At 35.4% G+C, this 24,137-nt stretch overlaps 1 protein-coding gene across 1 annotated transcript in view; it reads left to right on the forward strand.

Annotated features, from left to right (window-relative positions):
• Window positions 1-20,997, forward strand: part of LOC126830571 (cell adhesion molecule DSCAM) — a 53,182-nt gene extending 32,185 nt beyond the window's left edge. Inside the window, exons 5-18 of the mRNA XM_056102817.1 lie at window positions 4,810-4,908; window positions 7,669-7,854; window positions 8,833-9,008; window positions 9,800-9,920; window positions 10,621-10,782; window positions 11,572-11,808; window positions 12,772-12,914; window positions 13,347-13,506; window positions 14,728-14,844; window positions 15,683-15,934; window positions 17,156-17,324; window positions 18,125-18,294; window positions 18,939-19,089; window positions 20,459-20,997. Of these exons, the coding sequence (XP_055958792.1) occupies window positions 4,810-4,908; window positions 7,669-7,854; window positions 8,833-9,008; window positions 9,800-9,920; window positions 10,621-10,782; window positions 11,572-11,808; window positions 12,772-12,914; window positions 13,347-13,506; window positions 14,728-14,844; window positions 15,683-15,934; window positions 17,156-17,324; window positions 18,125-18,294; window positions 18,939-19,089; window positions 20,459-20,555 (2,240 nt within the window). The 3' untranslated portion in view covers window positions 20,556-20,997. The remainder of the gene's footprint in view (window positions 1-4,809; window positions 4,909-7,668; window positions 7,855-8,832; window positions 9,009-9,799; window positions 9,921-10,620; window positions 10,783-11,571; window positions 11,809-12,771; window positions 12,915-13,346; window positions 13,507-14,727; window positions 14,845-15,682; window positions 15,935-17,155; window positions 17,325-18,124; window positions 18,295-18,938; window positions 19,090-20,458) is intronic.
• The last annotated feature ends 3,140 nt before the right edge of the window (window positions 20,998-24,137 follow it).

The following is a 24,137-nucleotide window of genomic DNA, read 5'->3' on the forward strand; positions in this document are numbered from 1 at the left end:
GGATGTGACGAAAAACCGAGGTCCTGTGTATACATTGCTGTGCATGTAAAAAAAACCTTGGCAATTGGAATTCAATATAAGAGTAGGCCATAGCACTTTTAATTTCAATATTTTTCTTTATCTCATTAAAATGGTATTTTGTTATTTTGTTTGTAGTAGCTGCTCGGATTGCAAGTTTCTCCAATAAACTGATAGTACCATGGCATCAGACCACAACATTTCCTTGTTTAGCTGTTGGTGATCCACAACCTACTGTACAGTGGAAACTCAGGTATGTTTTATATCCAACAGGTGCTACAGAGGCTCAGTGAGTAGGATGTTGGCTTGCTAACGTGCAGGTCCCGTGTGCGTCAGGATTTTCCGGCGTCGTTCCTCCTTGTCAGGTGTAGGAGGGAGGGCATGGCCAGGGACAATGTATAGTTGTTCAGATGGGATGAAAAACCAACGTCCCATGTATACAATACAGTGTATTTAAAAGAACCCTTGACAGTTGGAATTCGATATAAGAGTAATCTGATCAAATCCTCCATACATTGTTTGCCATTTTCAGTTTCATATAGACTTTTGGATATCGGTCAAAACATTGTCTATAATGACTATATCAGCAAATACAATTATAATTTGTTAATTACATCTTGTAGCTTGTAGTAAATGATATATTTATGATAAATGTATAACATTTGTATCGAATAATAAAAAAATAAAAAAAAAAACCCCACAAAAAAACAATTATCGGCCGATATTGATGTTGTAACCAATTATCGGGTCATCTGTAATTGTTGATGTCATATAATATATTCTTATATGATAAAGTCATATATATTCTTAGATAGTGAAGACACATTTTTGTTTTTCAATAGGGGTCATCCTCTGAAGTCCAATGAACGTGTAAAGGTGTTAGAGAATGGTTCTTTACATATAAATGATGTCATTGGTACAGATGCAGCTAATTACACATGTGAAGCCAAAAATAAACATGGTTCGGATGTCGTTACGTATATATTACAAGTTCAAGGTGAGTTAAATAAAAAATGGAAAAAAAAAACCCTGACTTCACTTTAAAGATATTTCCTGAGTTTGAATCCTAATATATGCTGAGAAGAATGTCATGATTCTTCTAGCCTGGTTCACATTTCTCATGTATAGTACCTGCTTGGCTGACAAGTGCCACTGTCAGGACAAAATTCTCCTCTTTATCATGGTACACATGACCATAGAAAAGAGATGACCATATTTTAGTCTCCATTTCCAGTCTTTCTAAACCCTTTCACAAGAGATGAAAAACAGAGATCCACCCATGCAAAGATTAGTAGTGAATGGTAAAGATCCCCTAGCCTTTTCAGGCTAAATTATGGGTACAAAAAACTTTCTCCTTTTCACATTAGTTTGTTTAATTATTTCAACTCTACTAAGCCGAGTTTATATTTCTGACTATTTGAAAATACTGCATTTAGACAAAATAGCTGGATTTATATTTAGGTTAATCAGGATTCTTTTCCTATCAGAGGAAATGTATTTTAATGTTAATGCTAGGTTCCCACTATCACGATTCATGCTGCGATTCAAATCATGGAGTAATTGTTATGATCCTATCGGGTCTTATAATATATTGAGGCAGTCGTAGCAGTCGTGTTGATCATATCGAACGGATCTGCATGTACCGGATCATGGAGTCAATAGGGACAATCCTATCGTAACGCATCGCACAACGGTGAGAACCTAGCATTAAGAATTAAACCAGTCCCTATGTTTTATGTATTGTTACGACAACTAATTGTGATGTTATTGATATTATCTCTAGTTGGAGATCACACAGGGTGTAAGTACTAAATGTTAAAGCCTGTAACTTTATCATCATCACCATCATCATCATCATACACTGAGCAATAACCTTATCACCATCATTTTACATGTAGTAACAAGCTTTTCACCTTATTTTTAATGTTATACTAACCCAAATTATTCTACACATTTAGTAATTTAGTAAATTAGTTGAAATTAACAACCAATAAAAAGAACAACTTTTAATGATGGAATTAACAAATTTGACTAATGAAAGTAATCAAATTAGAAATTTAACTAATAAGGATAATAACTTGTACTAATAAAGATAACAACTTTTACTGATAAAACTAACAACTTTTACCAATAAAACGAACAACTTTTACCGATAAAACGAACAACCTTTACTAATAAAACTAACAACTTTTACTAATAAATTAACAACTTTACTAATAAATTAACAACTTTTACCGATAAAATTAACAACTTTTACCGATAAAATTAACAACTTTTACCGATAAAACTAACAACTTTTACTAATAAATTAACAACTTTACTAATAAATTAACAACTTTTACTAATAAATTAACAACTTATATTATTAATGATAAAATTAACAACTTTATAATAATAACATAATAATATTTTTTTTCTGTTTTTAATCATTTTACAAAATAGGAAACGTTTACTAATACATATATAATACCAATACAATCTTTATTATTTTTAACACTGCATGCTTTTGATATCCCAGCACATAACAATAATACCCAGCACATAAGAAGTACATAGCAAAAATACCCAGTTATCAGATAGAAGTACATGTATTACAATCGGTTTTGATCATTACAGTCACAAAGAAGAATCTATTTAATTAGACAATGACATTAAATAATTTAAAACAGTATATATCAGTTGACTGTGTGTAGTTTGTCAATGTAACACAGTGTTTTATGGTTGTATTTGATGGTCTGCTTTGGTTTTGTTATTATGACATTGTATTTGGACATTAAATGTTTCTCATCTATATGGGGATACTCAATTGAACGTTCCAGAATTAAATTCCCTCAATCCCCACTGATATTAATGAACAATTGAGTGGAAAAGGGGATTTTATGGCTGCAGGCATACATCCACTGAATAAGAAAATACCTCAATTAAATAATATGAAAAATAATGAGGTGTACCTATTTTTTTGTTACGTATGAATTTGAATATTTTGTTGACACATGATTTTTGTGTGTGGTCTAAAACTGCTTGCTTAAATACCGATAAGAGTTATGTCCTTTTATTTTCGGCAAAAATGTTTGACAAGAAATATTTTGAAATTTCAACACTAGCAACTAACCAACTCATGCTGGTTAATTACGTCGCAAGTCACATCTCTACCCACATTACCTCAGTTATCAGAACTGTAGCCGAACTGAATTGTTTTTGCTCGCTTGCATTTCCGAACATTCCAGACTAACAGTCGAGAATCCTCATTGTCTTGTGGTTTCAGTGATTAAATGTGCAGAATTATTTTAAACGTTTGTCGTATATTTATTCTACTTTTTTGGTCTCTTCTTTGTTACATCTTTTTTCATCAGCATCATAAAACAATTTAGTTCATTTTCCTTTATTTTTTTTTGTCTCTTTTTTTAAATCTTAAAGTTCTGTATTGAAAAAATATATTGAAAGGTATACTATAGTTTCATTATAAAAATACAGCGAATATTATATGTTATACATGTATATGAAAGCTGCTGATTGTGATTCACATTTTCTTCTACAATATGCAATTTTTCACTGCTTAATCCATGCAAAAATGTATTCAAATTGATTGTATAAGTTTTAATTAAGAAGTAGGTAACACTGTAATCCGGGTATCATTTATTTTTGTGTATTTAGCACTAATTTCTTTCACATTCATTCAATATCAAATCTGTGTTTAAAAATTCATAAAAATCGTTTAAAATCACCAAAAATCATCTAATTTGTACTTGTGTTCAATTTAATAATGAGTGTCCAATTTACAAGTGTTTAATTTCTCGAATTGCACACTCATTATCAAAATTAATCACTCAGTTTTAAACTGGACACAAATAGAAATTAGATGATTTTGGGAGATTTTTAATGATTTTTACAAATTTTTGATATTAAGCGAATTTGAGAGAAATTAGTGTTGGATACCCGGGTCACAGTGTAATCTCCCAGCTTGGATTCAGAAGTATTAAAAAGAGGCCCATCAAAAGATTCTACCCCAGACTTAAATGTGCTGCTGGCTTGTTTATATAGTCTGAAATGAATGTTGAATATTGTGAGATTTTTAATTCATCATGTTTTTGCAATTAATGAATGGTTTTGAGCCATTTTTGGACTGATATTCCTGTTAGAGATTCAACTTTAACAACCCCTAAAATGACTATCAGGGACTTAAGGTTAAATTGTTGAAATTCTAATTTTATGGAATATAAATTGACTAACAGATAATTTCTCGAGTTGGTCAAAGTCCCTCCAATGACTATCATCAGCAGCTTTAACTTTGCTGATAAATGAGAAGTGGTATCAGATGGTCTGTTCATGTTTGAATATTTGCAGCTCCTCCCCATAGGGCAAGGGTTAGGGGAAGAGGTCAAAAGCTGCATTAATAATATTTTAATGTTTGAATATTTGCATCTTCTCCTCGTGTCGCTAGTTTAAATGAAGAGGCCAAAAGTTGTGTTAATAATATTATAATGTTTGAATTTTTGCAGCTCCTCTGCATATCGCTAGGTCTAAAGCTGTGTTATTATATAATATCAGTTTAACTGGGATATCATTTATATATAATCTTGTGTATTTAGCACTTATTAAATGACACCCAAGTTATAGTGTATTATGACGTTTGAATATTTGCAGCTTCTCTCCATATCGCTAAATCAAAAGCTGTGTTATGATTATGTATATATAATATTATAATGTTTGAATATTTGCAGCTTCTCTCCATATCATTAGGTCTAAAGCTGTGTTATTATATATTATATTATAATGTTTGAATATTTTCAGCTCCTCCTCATACGGCCAGATTATACCTGGCTTTAACAACATCATCTACTATACAAGTGAACTGGTTATCAGGTAGTAATGGTGGCAGTCCTATACAAGGTTAATAATGGTTTATATATCTTAACTTATTAGGCGGTTAGATCTATTTCAAAAGGCTAACTTCATGTTTGGTCAAAGGCTACGAGATGTAAACAGGGCTAGCACTAATCCCAACCCTAACCCAAACCCAAGCCCTGGACATAGCCCTAACACCTACCCTAACCCTAACCTACAATCTCACCAACAATCTCGTGTCCTAACCTTTTTTACATCTCAGTGACCGTGACAAAAATCGAACTGGCCTTAGATCTAGCCATTATTAGACCCCAAAGAAATTACCTGTGTTTATGGTTACCTGTCTGACTCTTTTTTTTTTTTTTAGCCCAAATCACAGATCCTGAAATTGTTTTCTCATTTCCCAGGTCCTACCCAATCTTAACCCACAAACCCCTTGAAAAAAAAAAATAAAAAGATTTCCTGACTGCCCAAGCCTAGTTTTTCTGACCATGTAACCATAAACATGGGCGTTATATATCATTGGATTGACCCATAAAGATAAAATAGAAATTAGAAATCAACTTTTGAGATATTTTTTTCTTAGCTTTAATTTTAAAGTGAAAAAAAAATGCTATGAATGTGATATTCTTAAAAGGAGATTGTCTCCTTTTTTATACGCCCACATTGAAATGTGGTCGTATATTGTCTTATACGCCCACATTGAAATGTGGTCGTATATTGTCATCGCCCCCGTCCGTCCGTCCGTCCGGCGTCCACAATTGCTTGTGAACGCTCTAGAGGCTAAAGATAATATCCGATTGACTTTAAATTTATATACAGTGTTTAAGGCCATGGGACGAAGAAGCCTATTGATTTTCAGCGATTTCCGATAATTACTGCCAGAGTTATAACCCTTGATCACTTCAAAAAATCTTGTGGACGCTCTAGAGGCTAAAGTTAATATCCGGTTGACTTTAAATTTATACACAGTGTTTAAGGTCATGAGACGAAGAAGCCTATTGATTTTCAGCGATTTCCGATAATAACTGCCAGAGTTATGGCCCTAGATCACTTCAAAAAATCTTGTGGACGCTCTAGAGGCTAAAGTTAATATCCGATTGACTTTAAATTTATACACAGTGTTTAAGGTCATGAGGCGAAGAAGCCTATTGATTTTCAGCGATTTCCGATAATTACTGCCAGAGTTATGGCCCTTGATCACTTTGAAAAATCTTGTGGACGCTCTAGAGGGTAAAGTTAATATCTGATTGACTTTAAATTTATTCACAGTGTTTAAGGTCATGAGACGAAGAAGTCTAATCATTTTCAGCTATTTTGATAATTACTTCCAGAGTTATGGCCCTTGATCACTTTGAAAAATCTTGTGGACGCTCTAAAGGTCAAAGTTAATATCTGATCAACTTTAAATTTATGCACAGTGTTTAAGGTCATGAGACGAAGAAGCCTATTGATTTTCAACACTTTTCGATAGTTACTGCCAGAGTTATGGCCCTTGATCACTTCAAAAAATTATGTGGAAGCTCTAGAGGTCAAAGTTAATATCCGATTGACTTTAAATTTATACACAGTGTTTAAGGTCATGAGACGAAGAAGCCTGTTGATTTTCAGCGATTTCCGATAATTACAGCTAGAGTTATGGCCCTTGATGACTTTGAAAAATCTTGTGGACGCTCTAGAGGGTACAGTTAATATCCGATTGACTTTAAATTTATACACAGTGTTTAAGGTCATGAGACGAAGAATCCTATTGATTTTCAGCGATTTCTGATAATTACAGCTAGAGTTATGGCCCTTGATCACTTCAAAAAATCTTGTGGACGCTCTAGAGGGTAAAGTTAATATCCGATTGACTTTAAATTTATACACAGTGTTTAAGGTCATGAGACAAAGAATCCTATTGATTTTCAGCGATTTCCGATAACTTTTACCAGAGTTATGGCCCTTGATCACCTTGAAAACTCTTGTGGAAGCTCTAGAGGCTAAAGTTAATATCCGATTGACTTTAAATTTATACACAGTGTTTAAGGTCTTGAGACGAACAAGTTTATTGATTTTCAATGAATCTTTATGACTTGAACAGCTAAATCCATGATGTTAAAAGTTTTGTATGCTAAACGTTAGCATGGCGCAGAACTTTATAAAAACCAAACAAATTCTAATGGTTTTCTGATAATTACTTAATGAGTTGTTACTCTTAATCAGATTTTAATGTATTATAAATGTTTCATTACCGAAAAAAGTAAAAATATGCGACAACTCTTGTTGACTGCCCGGACGATATAGCTGCTGTGGGCGTATGTTTCGTTGCCTGGCAACCTATCTTGTAAACTTTGGAAGCCTTTTATTGCAATCCCGACTTTTTGCTCTGTCAACTTTGCGACTTTACGAATTTAAAAAGCAGGGAAAGTAATTTTTTTTGGATGTGTTGTGGAGGTTGCCTGATCTAACTTGTTTTGTATTGATTCATGTTCCAAATGTAGTAGGTTGGATGACCGAATGGTTAGCGCGTGCGCTTGGTATCATTAGGTCTGTCAGGGGGTCAACTGGCGTGGTTTTGATTCCCCGGCTGTACATGTTAAGGACGAGGGTCGTCTATCCAACCTCAAAGGTTTTCTCCAGGTTCTCCGGTTCTCTCCCACTGCTAAAGACTCCTACTCATAAGCAAATTATTGAAATAAAATCTGAACCATATATATATGTTAGTCCCAAAATGACCTAGTTTGTGTTGAGTGGATGTTAAATCCCATTTTTCTCTCCCTCTCTCCAAATGTAGTAACAGTAATTGATCATATTTTATTGTAGGATTTATATTAAATTATAAGAAGGAACATGGTTCGTGGCAAGAAGTTCGACTAGGTCCACAAAATAGAACATACATAGCAGCTAATCTACTCTGTGGAACATCGTATAAATTTAATATCCGAGCCTTTAATCGACTAGGTGAATCAAACATCAGTCAGCTAGTTACAGCGAAAACTAACGGTTCAGGTAAGATAGAAAAAATTGTATCCGTTGAGTCATAATTTCACCGGTCTGTTATAAAAGATACTGGATAATGATACATTCAACAATGTGATGAAATAAATCTAATGCCTTGAAATTTGATGTTTTGTGAGAAGTCTTGGCCGAGAAAGTTCATTGGGAATTAGCGATGTGGTTTCCCCTTGTCAGTGTGCGGGACGGAGGGTCTGAAAGGACAGTTGTCCAGTCGTTCCGACGAAAACCGAGGTCCCATATATACTTTGGCGTGCACGTAAAAGACCCCTTGGCAGTTGGAATTTGATATAAGAGTAGGCCATAGTGCCGCTGCCCGGGCAAAATTTCACTCATAGCACACTGTATGATATATGCCCGTCTTCATTAACCCAGTCAGATCAGAACAGTTGCATGTTAAACCCCATTTCATTTCATTTTTTGCAGTTTTAGGGTCGGGTTTATCTTGCATGGCACCCCTGGCTGAAACTGTCACTCCGGCCCTTGCATCAACAGGGGTCATTTTCTGGTCATGTTCTGTCACACTCATTCAAATGAAATTTGTTTGCAAGTGTGACAGATATTTAGATGTATCTGATAAAAACATATACAACTTAAACATACATTATGACAGAGCTAAAACTGCCCTTGTCATATTTTATGAGAAGTCATTTAGTCCTGTAGTGATCCTTTGACGAAATAAAAACACAAAAATAAAAACCTCTCCCTGCTCCGGGTCCTCTTGTTTCCATCCACTGCTAAAGACCCCTATGTGCAAGAGATTAGTTGAAATAAAATTGTTAGTCTCGAAATGATCTAGTTTGTGTTGAGTGGACGTTAAACCCCATTTCTCTCTCTCTCCCTGTGAACACGAATATTTTTTTGGGATGGCCTAGATGAATCTTGGTTTGCATAGATTAGTATGGACACAATAGGAGGACAACTCTGCTTGGAGGAATGGAATGATTGTATGTAGCTTATTTATTTTTTTAGTTCCGATCTTGCCACCACAGAATATGATATTGAAAGAAGAAAACACAACCTCTGTTGTCCTTGACCTTCATACTTGGGAGACGGCTGGTTGTCCTATCAGATTTTATTCTGTAAAATATCAAGTATTTAACGATGAAGTGTGGACGTTTGTCTCCAACTCTATCAAATATAACACGGTAAGTCATTTCTTTATTTCATATTGCAGCTGTGTCTAATCCAAGGCTCCTACTCCTAGCGAGCCACGGTTGCTCAGTGAGTAAGATGTTGGCTCGCTAACTTGGAAGTCCCGTGTTCGATCTTGATGTGGGCCGAGAAAGTTCATCTGGAATTTCTGGCGTGCTTCCCCCTTGTCAGTGGTGAAGGACAGAGTTGGCACTTTTTGGCACGTATTGCAATATAAGAGTAGGCCGTAGCATCACTGTCCATGCAATATTTCCCTCATAGCACACTGTATGGCATATGGCTGTCTTCATTAGCCCAGTCGGAACAGAACAGTAGGACGTTAAACGCCATTTCATTTCATTTTTCAATCAGACATTTTTGATGTCGATAACACTAAATAAGAGTAGAGCTGATGTTCAGGCACAATTTTTTCCTTGATGGCACTCAGACAACCTTCATTAGTCTGGTTGACCTGGCGCCTGGTACGTTCGCTGATTAACCCTTGTACCACGTCTACTGGTTGGTCCCAGAGAGTAAGATGGTAAACCCAATTTTATTTCATTTATTTTGATTGTACTTTATAATTAGGGGGGTTGGAAGGCCAAATGGTTAGCGCGTGTATCATAAGGTATGTCATTGAGTCAACTGGCGTGGTTTCAATTCCCCGCTTGTATGTGCCAAGGAGTAGGGTCGCCTCTCCAACCATGTGGGTTTCCTCCGGGTCCTTCGGTCTCCTCGCACTGCTAAAGACCCCTACACCCATTAAATAAATAAATTGATTTTGTATAATATTGTGATATTTCAGACATTATTTACTGTACAAGATTTACATCCTGCCACATGGTATGATATGGTTGTTACAGCTCACAGTGATGCTGGTTCTACAGAGAGTAAACTTAGATTCGCTACACTAACATATACAGGCAGTAAGTTACTATATAATATATAGATCCTATACAGGTAGTACGTTACTATATATCTCTCTATAATATATAGATTCTGGTGAAGGTACACTAATATACAGGCAGCAAGTTACTAAATGTCCCTATAATGTGTGGATTCTGGTAGAGGGTGGGAGTGAAGCACCCTAACATATACAAGCGCTAAGTTGCTATAATATTTTGTAATATGTAGACCCTGGCGGAGGAGGGAAGTGCGAAGGTACCCTAACATATACAGGTAGTAAGATATTATAACTATCTCTATAATATGTAGACCCTGGCAGACGATGGGGGGGGGGGGGGGCACTGTGTATCATAAAGCCTGTCATGAGTTTGGTCCCAAGCTTGTATGTGACAAGGAGCGACTGCCTACCCTAAGATCGTGAACTTTTTCCTTCCACTTTTAAAGACATATTCAAAAGGATGATGTGATTAAGTCAGTACTAGTAGAAGAAATAAAAACTTTGAATAACGTTTGGACCAATGTGCTTTTTAGTAAGACTACCTTTTAATATGTAGGATCAGAAAAGTCTTTATTTGTCTTTTAGTCTGGAATATTGAGTCTTTATAGATGAACTAATTTTGTGATATTATATTTATTACAGGTACAATATAGTTGTTAAATTATATTTATTACAGGTACAATATTACCTATAGTTGTTATATTATATTATATTTATTACAGGTACAATATTACCTATAGTTGTTATGCGTAAAGAAGAAAGTGAATTTTATGAGAATATATTTATAATGATACCACTGTGTGCTGGGTTGATTATATTAACAGTTGTTTTAGTTGGTTTGTTCCTCTTCTGTAGACGACGTAGACAAAGACTTAGATACAAAGGTAGAATATCTTCCTTGATAGGTATTTAGTAATTGAACATATTAACTTAAGGTACAATTTTATGGATACACAATTACTGAGTTTAATACTAAGCGATGTTTCGACGAGCATACGCTCCTCTTTATCAAGCAAATGATACAGGTATGTGAATAGTAGGCAAATATATACAGAATATGCAACAAAAATAACAATCAAATACAACTAAAACTTAACACCTTTGATTAGGGGCCCATTTACTCAGTAATTGAGTGTCCATAAAGGTAAAATACCGGCAATACTATATACCGGAAAACACCATTTTATACTGAATATAATCGGAATTTTGGGGGGGGGGGGCTATTTGTAAAACGAACATCGTAATGACCTTGACCTTCCTTCATCGGCGCTCACTTGGTCCAAAACCGCACACAGAGGACCAGGCTCCGGGTTACCTATTAAGGGTGTTTTCCGGTATTTAGGATGCTTTCCGGTATTTAGTGTTTTTCTGGTGTTTTCGGGTATTCAGTATAAAATGGTGTTTTCCAGTTGTTTTCCGGTGTTTTCTGGTTGTTTTCCGGTGTTTTCCGGTATATAGTATGGCCTGTAAAATACGTCACTTATATTACATAGAATTATATTATATTTGGAAATATGATATTTTGTGTATTTGTTGTTTTTAAATTTTTTTTTTCCCCCAAAGAAATGGGAAACAAAACTTTAGTTGGTGTTCCTGAAACACTAAAATTCAAATTTGTGTTCTCGACACAACACGGTGTGACCTAATATCTCTATTTTTACTTTCTTCCACAGAGCATGCTCCTAATTTGAGAAGAGATATAACTGCTGAGACATCGTTAATGAATGACCTTGATAAAAGGTTAAATGTCGATTTAGACAGTAGTAGTAGTACGCTACCAGAGTTCAGCAAACGTAATGTTAACTTGTTGATATCGTTACATTCGGATGATAATATTAACGGCAACAGTCAGTCGTGGTTGATAGACAGCAGTAAAACCAACAGTGACAATGGATCATTCTCTCGATCAGGTAACATGTTTTGCAGATTACAATAATTACTAAGCAACATTTCTTAGATTACAATAATTACTATGCAACTTTTCACAGATTACAAAAATTGTTTTGCAACATTTCATAGATTACAATAATTAATATGCAACATTTCATACATTACAATAATTAGTATGCAGATTACACTAATTACTGTGCAATATTTCGCAGATTACAATAATTAATATGCAATTTTTCATAGATTACAATAATTTTTATGCAACATTTCATAGATTACAATAAATACTATGCGAACGTTCATATATTACAATAATTATTATGCAATGTTTTGTAGATTACAATAATTACTATGCAACATTTTGATGAGGATAAATATGTCATCTATGTTTGAAAGATAAAATTTTCTTTCCTACAATACAAAGTGTACAATCTAGGCCTGAAATGTTATATGAACTATTAATTAGATATTTATTAACATAAAAAGAACTTAATCAACTCTTGATTCCATCTAAACTCTCGATCTGCAGCTCAATGCTCATTGAGGATTAAATCCAAAAATGGATAATCAAGACTATGCTTTTGTATTGTACCGACTTTAGTAATGACGATTGAGGCTAGTTTTTAACTATTATAGTGAGAATTGACAGCTCTTTATCTAATCTCCCATAATGTATCTTTAATAAATAGGTAGTTAGAAGTTAGTAGAATTACTGATATTAGTGGTTGATAATGTCAATGAGAGTATTGTTTCTAGCAAGAGTCGTGTATGTGTGTGTGGTGTAACCATGGGCTATGTTTATAGATGTTATTTTATCATTCCATCTCTAGTCTGTACAGACTGAATATAACCCACGAGTTTGTACAGACTGAATGTACTAGATGACTGCCCCTTTAAATGATAATAATCCAGAGTGTGAAAGGAACGTGTCTTGAACTCTCCCTTTATATTCTTCATACAAATATCATATTGTTTTTTGTCAGAAGATGAAGGAAATATTAACCCATATGCCACTTTCAACGAGCTCAAGGCTGTCGTCAATACAGGAAAACGACAGGAACTCATGCAGAAATCTTCAGAATCTGAGGATGAAATAGCCTTACAAAAAGCAGCAAATCAAAGAGAGGTATGTAAATAACAGGTGTAATAAATAGTGATTGTTATAGTCAAATTAGAAAGAGATAGAGAGTGGGGGAATGAGACAGGGGGAGGGAGAGAGAGAGCGGGGAAATGAGAGAGAGAGAGAGAGAGAGGGAAAAGGGGAGGCAGAGAGAGGGAAAGGGAGAGAGAGAAAGGAGAAAAGAGAGGAGACAGGTCATTGGAGACATGCCAACTACAAGAGGGAGATGAGAGAAAGAGTACAAGTTGCAGTTTTGGCTTCTGAACTATGTTACTAATGGCTTCGGTTAGCTATATGTATTATATAAGACAGGATATGTTTAAACTTTCTAGAACATCTGATACCACTTCTCAATTATTGGGCATTTAACGATATTAATACTTTAATCACAAAGAAACATGAATTAAACGTAAAATTCTTGATTTTGATATTTTTCAGGGATTAATGTCCACTCCCTCGGAACCATATGTACCGTTCTTTCATTCGAAGGGTGCCGGGGGAACAGTCCCTCGGAAGCCTCCACCTTTACCTAAAACCCGCCCACCTCGTCGTACAACCAGACACGATGAAGTTAAAAAAGAGGGCTACGATAATCATGGTAAGAATTATAAAATTTCATTATCTAATAGACATACAGAACATCTCTTCAACACATGAAGAATGGGGAATTTTGTCCAGACAGTGGCATTTCAGCATTTCCTTCTTCAAATTTCAACTGTCAAGGGTTCTTTTACTTGTACACCAATAAATATATAAGTAGTGTGTACATGTGTGGACTGCATTTTTTGTCCCATCTGAACAACTAGACTTACATTTCATGTTAGCCCCACAGGCACTACTCCCTGACAGTTGAAAACAGGGCTGGAAAAATCTTGATGGTTCTTCTTGGTTCACACTGGGATTTGTGACCTTGACAACAAGTCGTAGACTGAACAAACAATATAGGAATACAGTAGAGACCATACAAATACCCTCAGAGTAAATATAACAAAAAGATGGAAAACACAGAATATTGTATTTTGCGAAACTGTTCTGTTGTCCGGGATGGGACCTGATGGTCTAAACCTAAGCATTGCTGATCCTTGGTATTGTATATCATGTAGGCTTGTTGTAAGGTTACCTGCCTTACAGGTTTGTTTCTTTATCTAATATTCAAGGCTAGCATTAAACAGATTTTACAACAATTGTATTACCTCTACAAAAGCTAGCTGAGAGTAAATAATATGCAATCATTGGTGCTTCTTTGTCAGTCAAACCGCAAAAAGGTGTTTTTTGAAGGCAACATATATAATTACATTTTTGATATTATTATATTAAAGTACAAATTTATCAATTGACTTAGAGATTATAATACTAGAATACTTGGTATGGATACAATTCAACAATATTTCCCAAATCATTATCAGTTAAATGCTTGACTTATACATATATATTGTTATAAATCTGCACTGAAATCCAGGCCTAATGTGTTCTTATACAAATTCAAATATCGTCAATCTAAAGCAAGTAACACATTTGACAGAAATTTAATTGAAGCCTCAGTTATAACCTCTCTTTTAATTTATTATAACTCCTTTGTCTCTGTTAATTAAAGCCTCAATTAAACCTCTCTGTTAATTTATTATAACTCATGTGTCTCTGTTAATTAAAGCCTCAATTAAACCTCTGTTAATTTATTATAACTCATGTGTCTCTGTTAATTAAAGCCTCAATTAAACCTCTCTGTTAATTTATTATAACTCATGTGTCTCTGTTAATTAAAGCCTCAATTAAACCTCTCTGTTAATTTATTATAACTCATGTGTCTCTGTTAATTTAGGTGTGATTTTAAGCCCCAGGAAATATGCCAGCGCCGATCAAATACATGCTTTATTTACACAAGGTCCACCAAGGCCACCTAGTGGTCATAAATCTGGCTCTGGCTCAAGTGACAAAGGTAGGTAACTCTAGTAACATAAATCTAGGTATTCAAGTTTCTTTCATAATCTATCTTAAGGCCTGTCATTGAGTCAACTGGCGTGGTTTCGAATCCCCATTTGTACATGGCAAAGAGTAGGGTCGCCTGTCCACCAATCTCGTGGGTTTTTTCCGGGTCCTCTGGTTTCCTCCCACTGCTAAAGACCCCTACGCGCAAGCAAATTATTGAAATAAAATTAAACCATATGTTAGTCCCGAAATGACCTAGTTTGTGTCGAGTGGACGTTAAACCCCATTTCTCTCTTTCTCGCTTCTTTCATAATCAGAATCATAAACAGTATTTCCTTGGTGTATTAGATGCACTATTTTCAAATTATTTTCTAGAAGGAGAGTGTCCTATACTTAATGTTAAACAAATCAGGTGTTTTCCCAGTCCGATACAAACTTTGGTGTCAAAGTTACCCCACCTATACTTAATGTTAAACAAATCAGGTGTTTTCCCAGTCCGATACAAACTTTGGTGTCAAAGTTACCCTAGTCTGGGTTTTACCCGGACCCATCCACGTATCGGCACCTTTACGTTTGTTATTTTATTTCCTTAATAGGTTCCCACTGTCGTGCGATGCTTTACGACAGGATTGTCCCTATTGAGTCCATGATCTGCTACATGCAGATGTTTTTCGGATACGTTTCGATACGATCAACACGATTACTACGACTGACCTCAATATATGATAAGAACTGATAGAATCTCCATGACTCCACGACTGAAACCACGATTTAAATCGAAGCACGAATCGTGATAGTTGGAACCTAGCATAAATAAAAATGAACGTGTTTGTATCTTTTCTTTTTAGGAAGCCAGAGACATAGTTTAATATCTAGTGTCACAACTGTTTCTTCGAGTCGAGATGAATTAATGGAGGCTCTCGAAAACGCTAAAAAGAATCCACCTCCACCTATTCTGTTTGAAAGTCAGAATGATGACTCATCTCAACCCACTGATAGTTCGATCGCCACAGAGCCTGGAATTCGTGAATTCACCCAATCCCCGCCCAAACCAAATGAACAGAGGGAAGCCTCATGTGAGGTTCCATCTTATGAGCAGCGTAAGTTGTGTATATGTATATTAATGATCTTAAAAAGCGTCACTAACAGTGGAGGAAGACAGGTGAGTCTCCAGATGGCTTCGGACTGTCAGTTTTTGAATGATTTACTGATCATTACTGTTTCTGAAATTAAATAAAATGGGGTTTATCATCCGAAACCTGCAAAACATTTAATAGTATTCATCACAATAGTCACATTACATCATTGCCAAGTCTGAGTGTTCTTTCTATGTTGACTCTGGGGCATTGGATGGCCGAATGGTTAGCGTGTGGGCGCTGTATCATAAGTTCTGTCATTGAGACAACTGGTATGATTTCGATTCCCCGGTTGTACGTGACAAGGAGTATGGTCGTCTGTAAAACCTTGTGGGTTTTCTCCGGGTCCTCTGGTTACCTCTCACTACTAAAGATCCCTACATGCAAGTCAATTATTGAAATTAAATTGAACCATATGTTGCAACATGATGTGTAGTTGATCATCCAATCCAAACAGCTAGATACTATTCCTTGCCAGGCCCTCCATCCCACACCACTAATAAGGCAAAGTGAGCCAGAACCTTACTCCCAGCTGAACCACTGTGGCTCATATTACTCTGACTCATTTGGTTTATATTGTGTTATAAACTCATGTTAGGTCATTTGTATCTACAGAACCATTTGCGTATTGAATCGGGAGACACTGAATCTTTTTTTATGTTTTTTTGGTATTTTTGTCGCTTCGGTAAGTAACCTGTCACTCTTAATTATCCATGTCACACATTATCACTAGATACACAAAAACTCTTCAATTGTTTTGGTCCTTATTCTGATATTGAATCAATACTGTGATATAAAGCAGTTTTATTTCTTCAATATCGGCAGGAATAAAAATATCAATTATTCATTTATCCTGTTGTTTTCTTGGTAAATATTGACCTGGTTATGAATCATATCGTAGTACCTGAATTTCATTATGTATCGTATTGTCACTGTAGTGGTAATACTCAGCACTAATTTTCATAGACTAAGCAGACAAAACTAGCATAACTTTTTTTAAGGGCTTTTGATAAATTAAAAATTTCCTTTCATTATCTAACAAATGTTTATGTTAGAATTATTGGCCATATTTTTTTGTAATTTCCAGACAGGCTTTTAATTAATATAAAACTTTTATTATTATTCATTTATCAAGCAAAGTTTTATTATGATGATGATTTAAAAAATTTCTTTTTTGATTTCCAGAAAAACGTAGAAGGCAGCATCGTAAAGAAATGGAGAGTGATACAACAGAATGCGAGGGAACTGAACTCGCAGATCATTCTCCACCCAGACGTACAATACGTGGCAGACGCAGCAAACAAAAACCACAAATTATATCAAAACGTTCACTTGGTACTACATTTATTCCTAGGTAGGTTTTTTTTTTTGACTATTCAGGGAAGGACGTAGCAGGAGCTTGCTAGTATGATAGACTCGGAGGCCCCTGTGATCTCACATGGTTCGGGAGTCCTTGTAATCTTGAATTTAAGTCGTCTTTGATGAATGGATAAGATTGTCACACTCTAAATCTGTGCATAAACTAGAAACATCAGGATGTAGCATCATTTACAGTCAGCCTTTGAACAAATTCCAAGGCCAGACTCAGGGGTCTCCGGTCTCCTGTTCAGCTGTGACTATTTTTGCATTTTATAATTTTAACAGCTCAAGTGTACCATTTATTGGGTATATGAATAGGATTTAACTCTCCACTCCAAACATTTGTTTATATCTTTCTGGCTGTGGATATTCCAAGCATCATCTAGAATAGCCATTGAACGATGCAGTTGTTTCTTAGCTACTAAATACTGTAATCTTGTTCTGTCAGTTACAATTCCAAATTTAACAATGAGTTGTTCTTGTCCTGTACTGGCTGAATATGATTTGACACTCGGCTCCAAACATTTGTTAACATCTTTCTGCTTGTGGACTTGGTTGATTGATACCTTGCTAATTGAAATCATTTGGATTCAAGTCCTTGGAAATCACAGTGGAATTCACTACCTGTATATCTCAAATCTGCCCCGTCATTAACAACATTTAAATCACGTTTAAAGACCTATCTGTTTGACAGTCCTCACAGATAAACTTTTTTTGTTAGCGCTTTGAACGGACATTTTATTCAGGAGTTTAGCACAATATAAGAATCATTATTATTATATTTTTTTTTTCCAGGGCTCATAGTCGCACTAGTACAACTAGTAGTGAAGAGGTCACATATACATTTGGTGGAAGAGAATCCCCAAGATCAAATAGTCCATCAGAGGCTTATCTCTCCTACCCGTGTGATAGTTACGGCTATACAGATACAGATTTAGGTAGTCGAAGGAGAGAACCAAAACCACGTGAGTCTGCTGAATAGCAATCTGATTATTACACAGATCATATTTCATTTTGTTTTTAAATAGTTCAAAATTTTGTTTTACTTATCTTTACTACACTAGGATCTGAAAGAGTTTGTTATATAACCTGCGTTCTGGGTGATGTGAGTGATTAGCCAATATGAAATGGTTCGTTGTAGCGAGTTCTTGGCGTGTGATGCATAGACCTATGGGTATCCTACTGGAAACATCAATGCTGATTGGTTAATCAAATGTCTGATTTCATAGGGTCAAAAGCCGCTCGTATGACTTCTCACGCGACCTCCCAGTACAAGTGGTCAGATCTTCATGTAGTAGAGGCCATCAAAAGTATAAAAAATCGAACGAGATATAAATCTGTATTTTAATCAGATTGGTTGAATAGCAATGAAATGAAATGAAATCGAGTTTAACGTCCTACTTTTCTGCTCCTACCCGGCTGATGAAGACGGGCATACGCCATGCAGTGTGTAATGGGGGAATTTTTGTCCAGACAACGGTGCTATGGCCTACTCTTATGTCGACTCCCAACTGCCAAGGGATATTTTACGTATATGAGAACATGTACATTACTATCCAATAAATACTTTTGTGGGAATGTATCTTAATGTGTAATATTTGTTTTGTAGGTGGACGTGGTACACCCCACGCTAAAACTAAGTATGATGTGAGTCTACAAACACCTGGTACAGATGAAAGTAAGCCGTTAGTACTTGCTCTCGCACAACCAGCGTTAACTAGTCCTGCTGAAGAAGATGAACACGTCAGCTTAATAGACAGGTATAAAAAAACAAACAGTTCGATTGGTTGTATATTTCTTGATTTACAGTAATGTCACGGTAACTTGTTATAATGGTTGGGGGGGGGGGAATGGCCGAATGGTTAGCGCGTGCTCGATGTATCATAAGGCTGGCATTGGGTAAACTGTCATTGAGTCAATCGGAGGGGGGGAGGAGGAGGATGGCTGAATGGTTAGTGTGCTTGCTGTATCAGGTCTGTCATTGAGTCAACTGGTGTGGCTTCGATTCCCCGTTTGAACGTGACAAGGAGTAGGGTCATCTCTCCAACCTCGTGGTCCTCCGCTTTCCCCCCACTGCTAAAGACCCCTACGTGCAAGCAAATTATTGAATTAAAATTGAACCAGATGTTAGTCCCGAATTGACCTAGTTTGTGTTGAGTGGACGTTAAACTTCATTTTTCTCTCTACATAATGGTGGCTAAAAAAAGAGAACGATGAGATGGGCATGTAGTCTCTACAATGGAGGTAGTAGCATGACATCACTTCCTATACTATAAATAGCATTATCACACGCGTATAGTATGATACATAACGTAACTGACAATTGGAATGTGATGAAGAGTAGACAGACACTTTGCTGTTTGGGTAAAGTTCTCCTTCCTAGCAGGGAGCCAAGGTGGTTCAGTGAGTAGGACGTTGGCTCGCTAACCTGGAGGTCACATGTTTGATCCCCGGGATTTGCCGGGGTGGTTTCCCTTTTGTCAGTGGTGTAGAACAGAGGGCCTGGCAATGGACAATGTATAGTCATTCGGATGGAATGAAAAACTGAGGTCTTGTGTACACATCGGCGTACACATAAAACAACCCTTGGCAGTTGGAATTCGAAATAAAGAGTAGGCCATAGTGCCGCTGTCCAGCAAAATTTCCCTCATACCACACTGCATGGCGTATGCCCATCTTCATTAGCCCAGTAGGAGCAGAACAGTAGGACGTTAAACCCCATTTCATTTCATTTCCTTCCTAGCATTGCAGCTTTAGACCAAATAATTGTGTGTTAGTCTCAAAATGACCAAAATATTGAGTTGAAAAGATGTTAAACCATATTCCTTATTTGTAGTATAGTTAATATTCATAGTTCTTACTGTCTCTATATTCAGTGGTTCATTAAACAGTGTTATTAAATTAGCTGTTTGGGTAAATGATTGTTGGTATTGGGGTAAATGTATTGTGGTGAATGATTGGCATCATGCTAAATAATTGGTATCGGGGCAAATGATTGATATCAGCCTAAATGTATTGGTATCCGTGTGAATGATTGGTATCGGGCTAAATGTATTGGTATCGGGGCTAATGATTGATATTGGGGTAAATGATTTAACTCATCCTGAATTGAATTTTTCCTGCTTTCAGACATTATCGACCTTTACCAGAAGAAGAAGGTTCGGAAAAAGACAAAGAAAGTCGTAAGAAAGATAAAGGCTACACCGAGGATTTTACCATAGTGTGAATATCGCGGGGGGGAAAAAACATTTTTATCTAATTGGTGCATAAACTTCTATTGTGGCATTTGCTAACTTTTTCAAAAAGTGTCATTTGTGTCACAATTATACCAATCTTTTTTGCGATACTTGCTATGATATTATACTGTGGCTTTTCTTAAGCATTTCAGCGTTGTTTTGTGTTCACTGGCAGCCCATATTTGGTATATGACATTACCATATCTAGTAAGTAAAACAGTGATTATATAATTAAGGCCTAGCGTCTCAGTACAACAAAGGAATAGCTACTCGTTAATAATACGATACCCAACAGTTAATAAGATCTTCAAAAACGGGAGTAAAAGTGCAATATGGAGGCATCACAAGTCGTATTCAGTATGTTTTATTCATGATACCTTACAGAGTATACACGATAAAAATATCAAAATTCCTTATTAAAGACTGGATCATAGCCTAGACACTCACAAATCTTTTTCATTGTGCCATATTCATACAAACTGATTTCATCTCTCATCATAAACTTCATGCTGTGGAAGCAAGTTTTCTTAATCCTCAAATAGTTAGAATAGATTTAACGTTTTAAAAATCGTTTTATTCTAACGTAAAACGTCTCATTTGTGAAAACAAATTAACTAATAGATCTGTGGAAGAAGAAAAAAATACTGCTTAAAATAAAACACATGCCAAAATTTCCCATTTTATAAAGGAAAATATTTTTTACTGTTTCTTAGTGATTGGTGACCGTGTGTGATGATAGCTTTTTTGTATTTGAAAGTATGGTTAGATTGCGCTGGTGTTGCGTTGTGTGTGGTATCGTCTGATTGTAAGGTGGTGTAATAAACACTACTCCGCTTTAAATATAGTGTCTTAAACTGTGTGCGTACGGATACGGAGGATGTAGGGGAGGCGTGGTTTTCGTAACCGTGCAACAACTGTGGGTAACGGAAGTGCAAAATAAAGCATCGACTCTTGGTGACAAATGTGGAGGGTATAGAAACAGCCAGACTCTTGCTTCAGACTTTTCGCCAGCCTGACATATGTAGGGATTTTACAGTTACTAAATTAAATGAACTATTTAGGAGTTTGATGTCAGTTCGAAGTAATGGGAATATAACCAATCATTCATGTCACTGTTCATCTGGCCGGATATTTATATCTGAAAATCTATATGACCACTTCGTCGTTTATTCTTTGTGTTTTTCAAACCATATCTTGATTATTTAACTTTTAATTAGGAAAACTAAATCATGTAGCATCAGACTTTTAGATACATGTACACTGGCTAATGGTATGAAAGCATTACATTTTGGTGTCAGAAATCATAGAAGAAAAAAACCATGAAAGAATTGTAAAGAAAACAAAATCAGATAGCATCAGAATGTTTAGATACACTGGCTAATGACATGAAAGTGTTACGTTAAGGCTGTAGGAGATATTGGTGTTGAGAAGTCATAAAAGAAAAATAAACGTGAAAGAATTCAGATTCTGCTTTGTTTTTTGAAAATGGAAACCGAAAGATGTGTCGTCGTTTGAAACACCAGCAAAACTTAACCCCAATATTTTAGATGTAGTAGAAATATGGAGTTTTTATTATTGTATGTTATTTGACTTAAAGTAGACTATATCATCGTTATTGTATGGTAATACTACAGGTGCAATGCACGTCAATGCAAAACTTTCAAACACAAACTTTTAGACTTTTTTTTTTCGTGTTGTTCTTTAATAACTAACATTTTAATTGTGCGTCTCTCGGATCATTGATGGTTTTTTGAATTGACTAAGAAGCGATATTATTTCATTGTATGGATCATCCGGATTTAGTTTGGATCTGGATTATTATACATGCATGTATTTGGGTCCGGATTGCCCATGTATGTGTTTTGGTTTAGATTACATGAACATGTATGTGGGTCCGGACTACCCGTACATGTATTTGAGTCCAGATTACTCGTACATGTGTTTTGGTCCGGATTACTCATACATTTGTTTGGGTCCGGATTACCCGTACATGTGTTTGGGTCTGGAATACTCATACATGTGTTTGGGTTCTTATTACACATAAATGCGAGTACATCCGGATTAACCATACATGTGTTTGGCTTCAAGTACACAGATCTGAAAAGAAGAATCTCATTTTTAAGGAGATGTCGTTATTTGCAAGATTGATATTTGTTATTTTGTATTTGAACTGATTGAGGATGAATATTAGGAAGTGAAATTTTGAAACAAGAGATGAACATTAATGGTTCTGATGATATCTTTGAGGATTATTCAAACCCTTTGAATCTACTTATTTTTGCAGCATTCCACAGGACATTTTGAGAATGTTAAACATTCCATGTTTTTATGATTTCTGTATTATTTTAAACTGAATGAGCAAACTTCGTAATGTTTATTTATTAGGGCAAATTCGATGCTGAAATGAAACCATTGTGTGACTTAGTGAAAAATATCGCATGAAATTAAATGTACACTGCCTGGCTGATCTTACGTCTGAGTAAACCTACATTAGTGTCTGGTCCATGAAGATGACGGACAGTCCGGCTTTGATGTCAATTTTGAAATTGAGTTGAAAGTTATTTATATATATACAATGGCAAAGGCAGCTGATTTAATTCTCTACCCATGTTCAATTTTCATATAGAATATAGTAGACGTAATAAGACAAAGGTCTTAAAATTAATAACAATTACTCAGGTATTTGGGCGATATTTCATGAAACTTGCTCGAAAACATAGAGAGATAACACTTCAAAACATCGTCCAAATAAATCAGTAATTGTTCTTCCATTAGTATGTGTAATAATTTATGGCTCTATCCAGTTATTAGATATTATACCAGTCCAAAATTACAGTTGTTTTAATTCACATATATTCCTATTAAAATATTCTTTTAACAGGGTTAGAGATTAAGAGTATTATGATCTTTTTTCGTAATTAAACTCATTATTTAACCTTAATTTTATAAGTTGACAGAGCTACCTTAAGTGATTAAGACAGACAGTTAATCGGCAAGTTATTGAGTGAAGTCTCTTAGAGGAATATGTGAATTAAAACAACGTAATTTTGGACTGGATAATACATCTAAGGCAGGGCTCTCATTTAACTTGTTTTTATCGGTCACAACTTGACTGTCATGGAAATGGATTGTAAAATTCAAAGAATTTAAATTTACATTTAAAACATACATTATGCATGTCAGAGCTAAATCTGCCTATTGCAGGTCTTTCTTTAGGCCTGAAATGTTATCTAAATTATTAATTAGACATTAATTAACTTATCCTGGCCATAATCAACTCTCGATGGCATCGGATTTCTCCGATATTAAATAGATTAGAACATTTCAGCTATTTTTTGATTTAAGCTAAAAATGGAGGAGCGAGACTTAGCTTCGAACAACCAGTAGGCTGGTTGAAATTATTGCACATGTCTTGTCAAACCTCCAAAGGCTTATATCTTCGCTCACAATAGAGTAATTTAAATGAAATTTTCAAATTATTCATTTTACATTATCTATTTCCGAACTATTATAGCAAGAATGGCTAGCTCTTTATCTAAATCTTACATAATGTATCTTTAATATTATAGTTT

This window comes from Patella vulgata, chromosome 8, assembly GCF_932274485.2.
Source record: "Patella vulgata chromosome 8, xgPatVulg1.2, whole genome shotgun sequence".
Classification (NCBI taxonomy): domain Eukaryota; kingdom Metazoa; phylum Mollusca; class Gastropoda; family Patellidae; genus Patella; species Patella vulgata.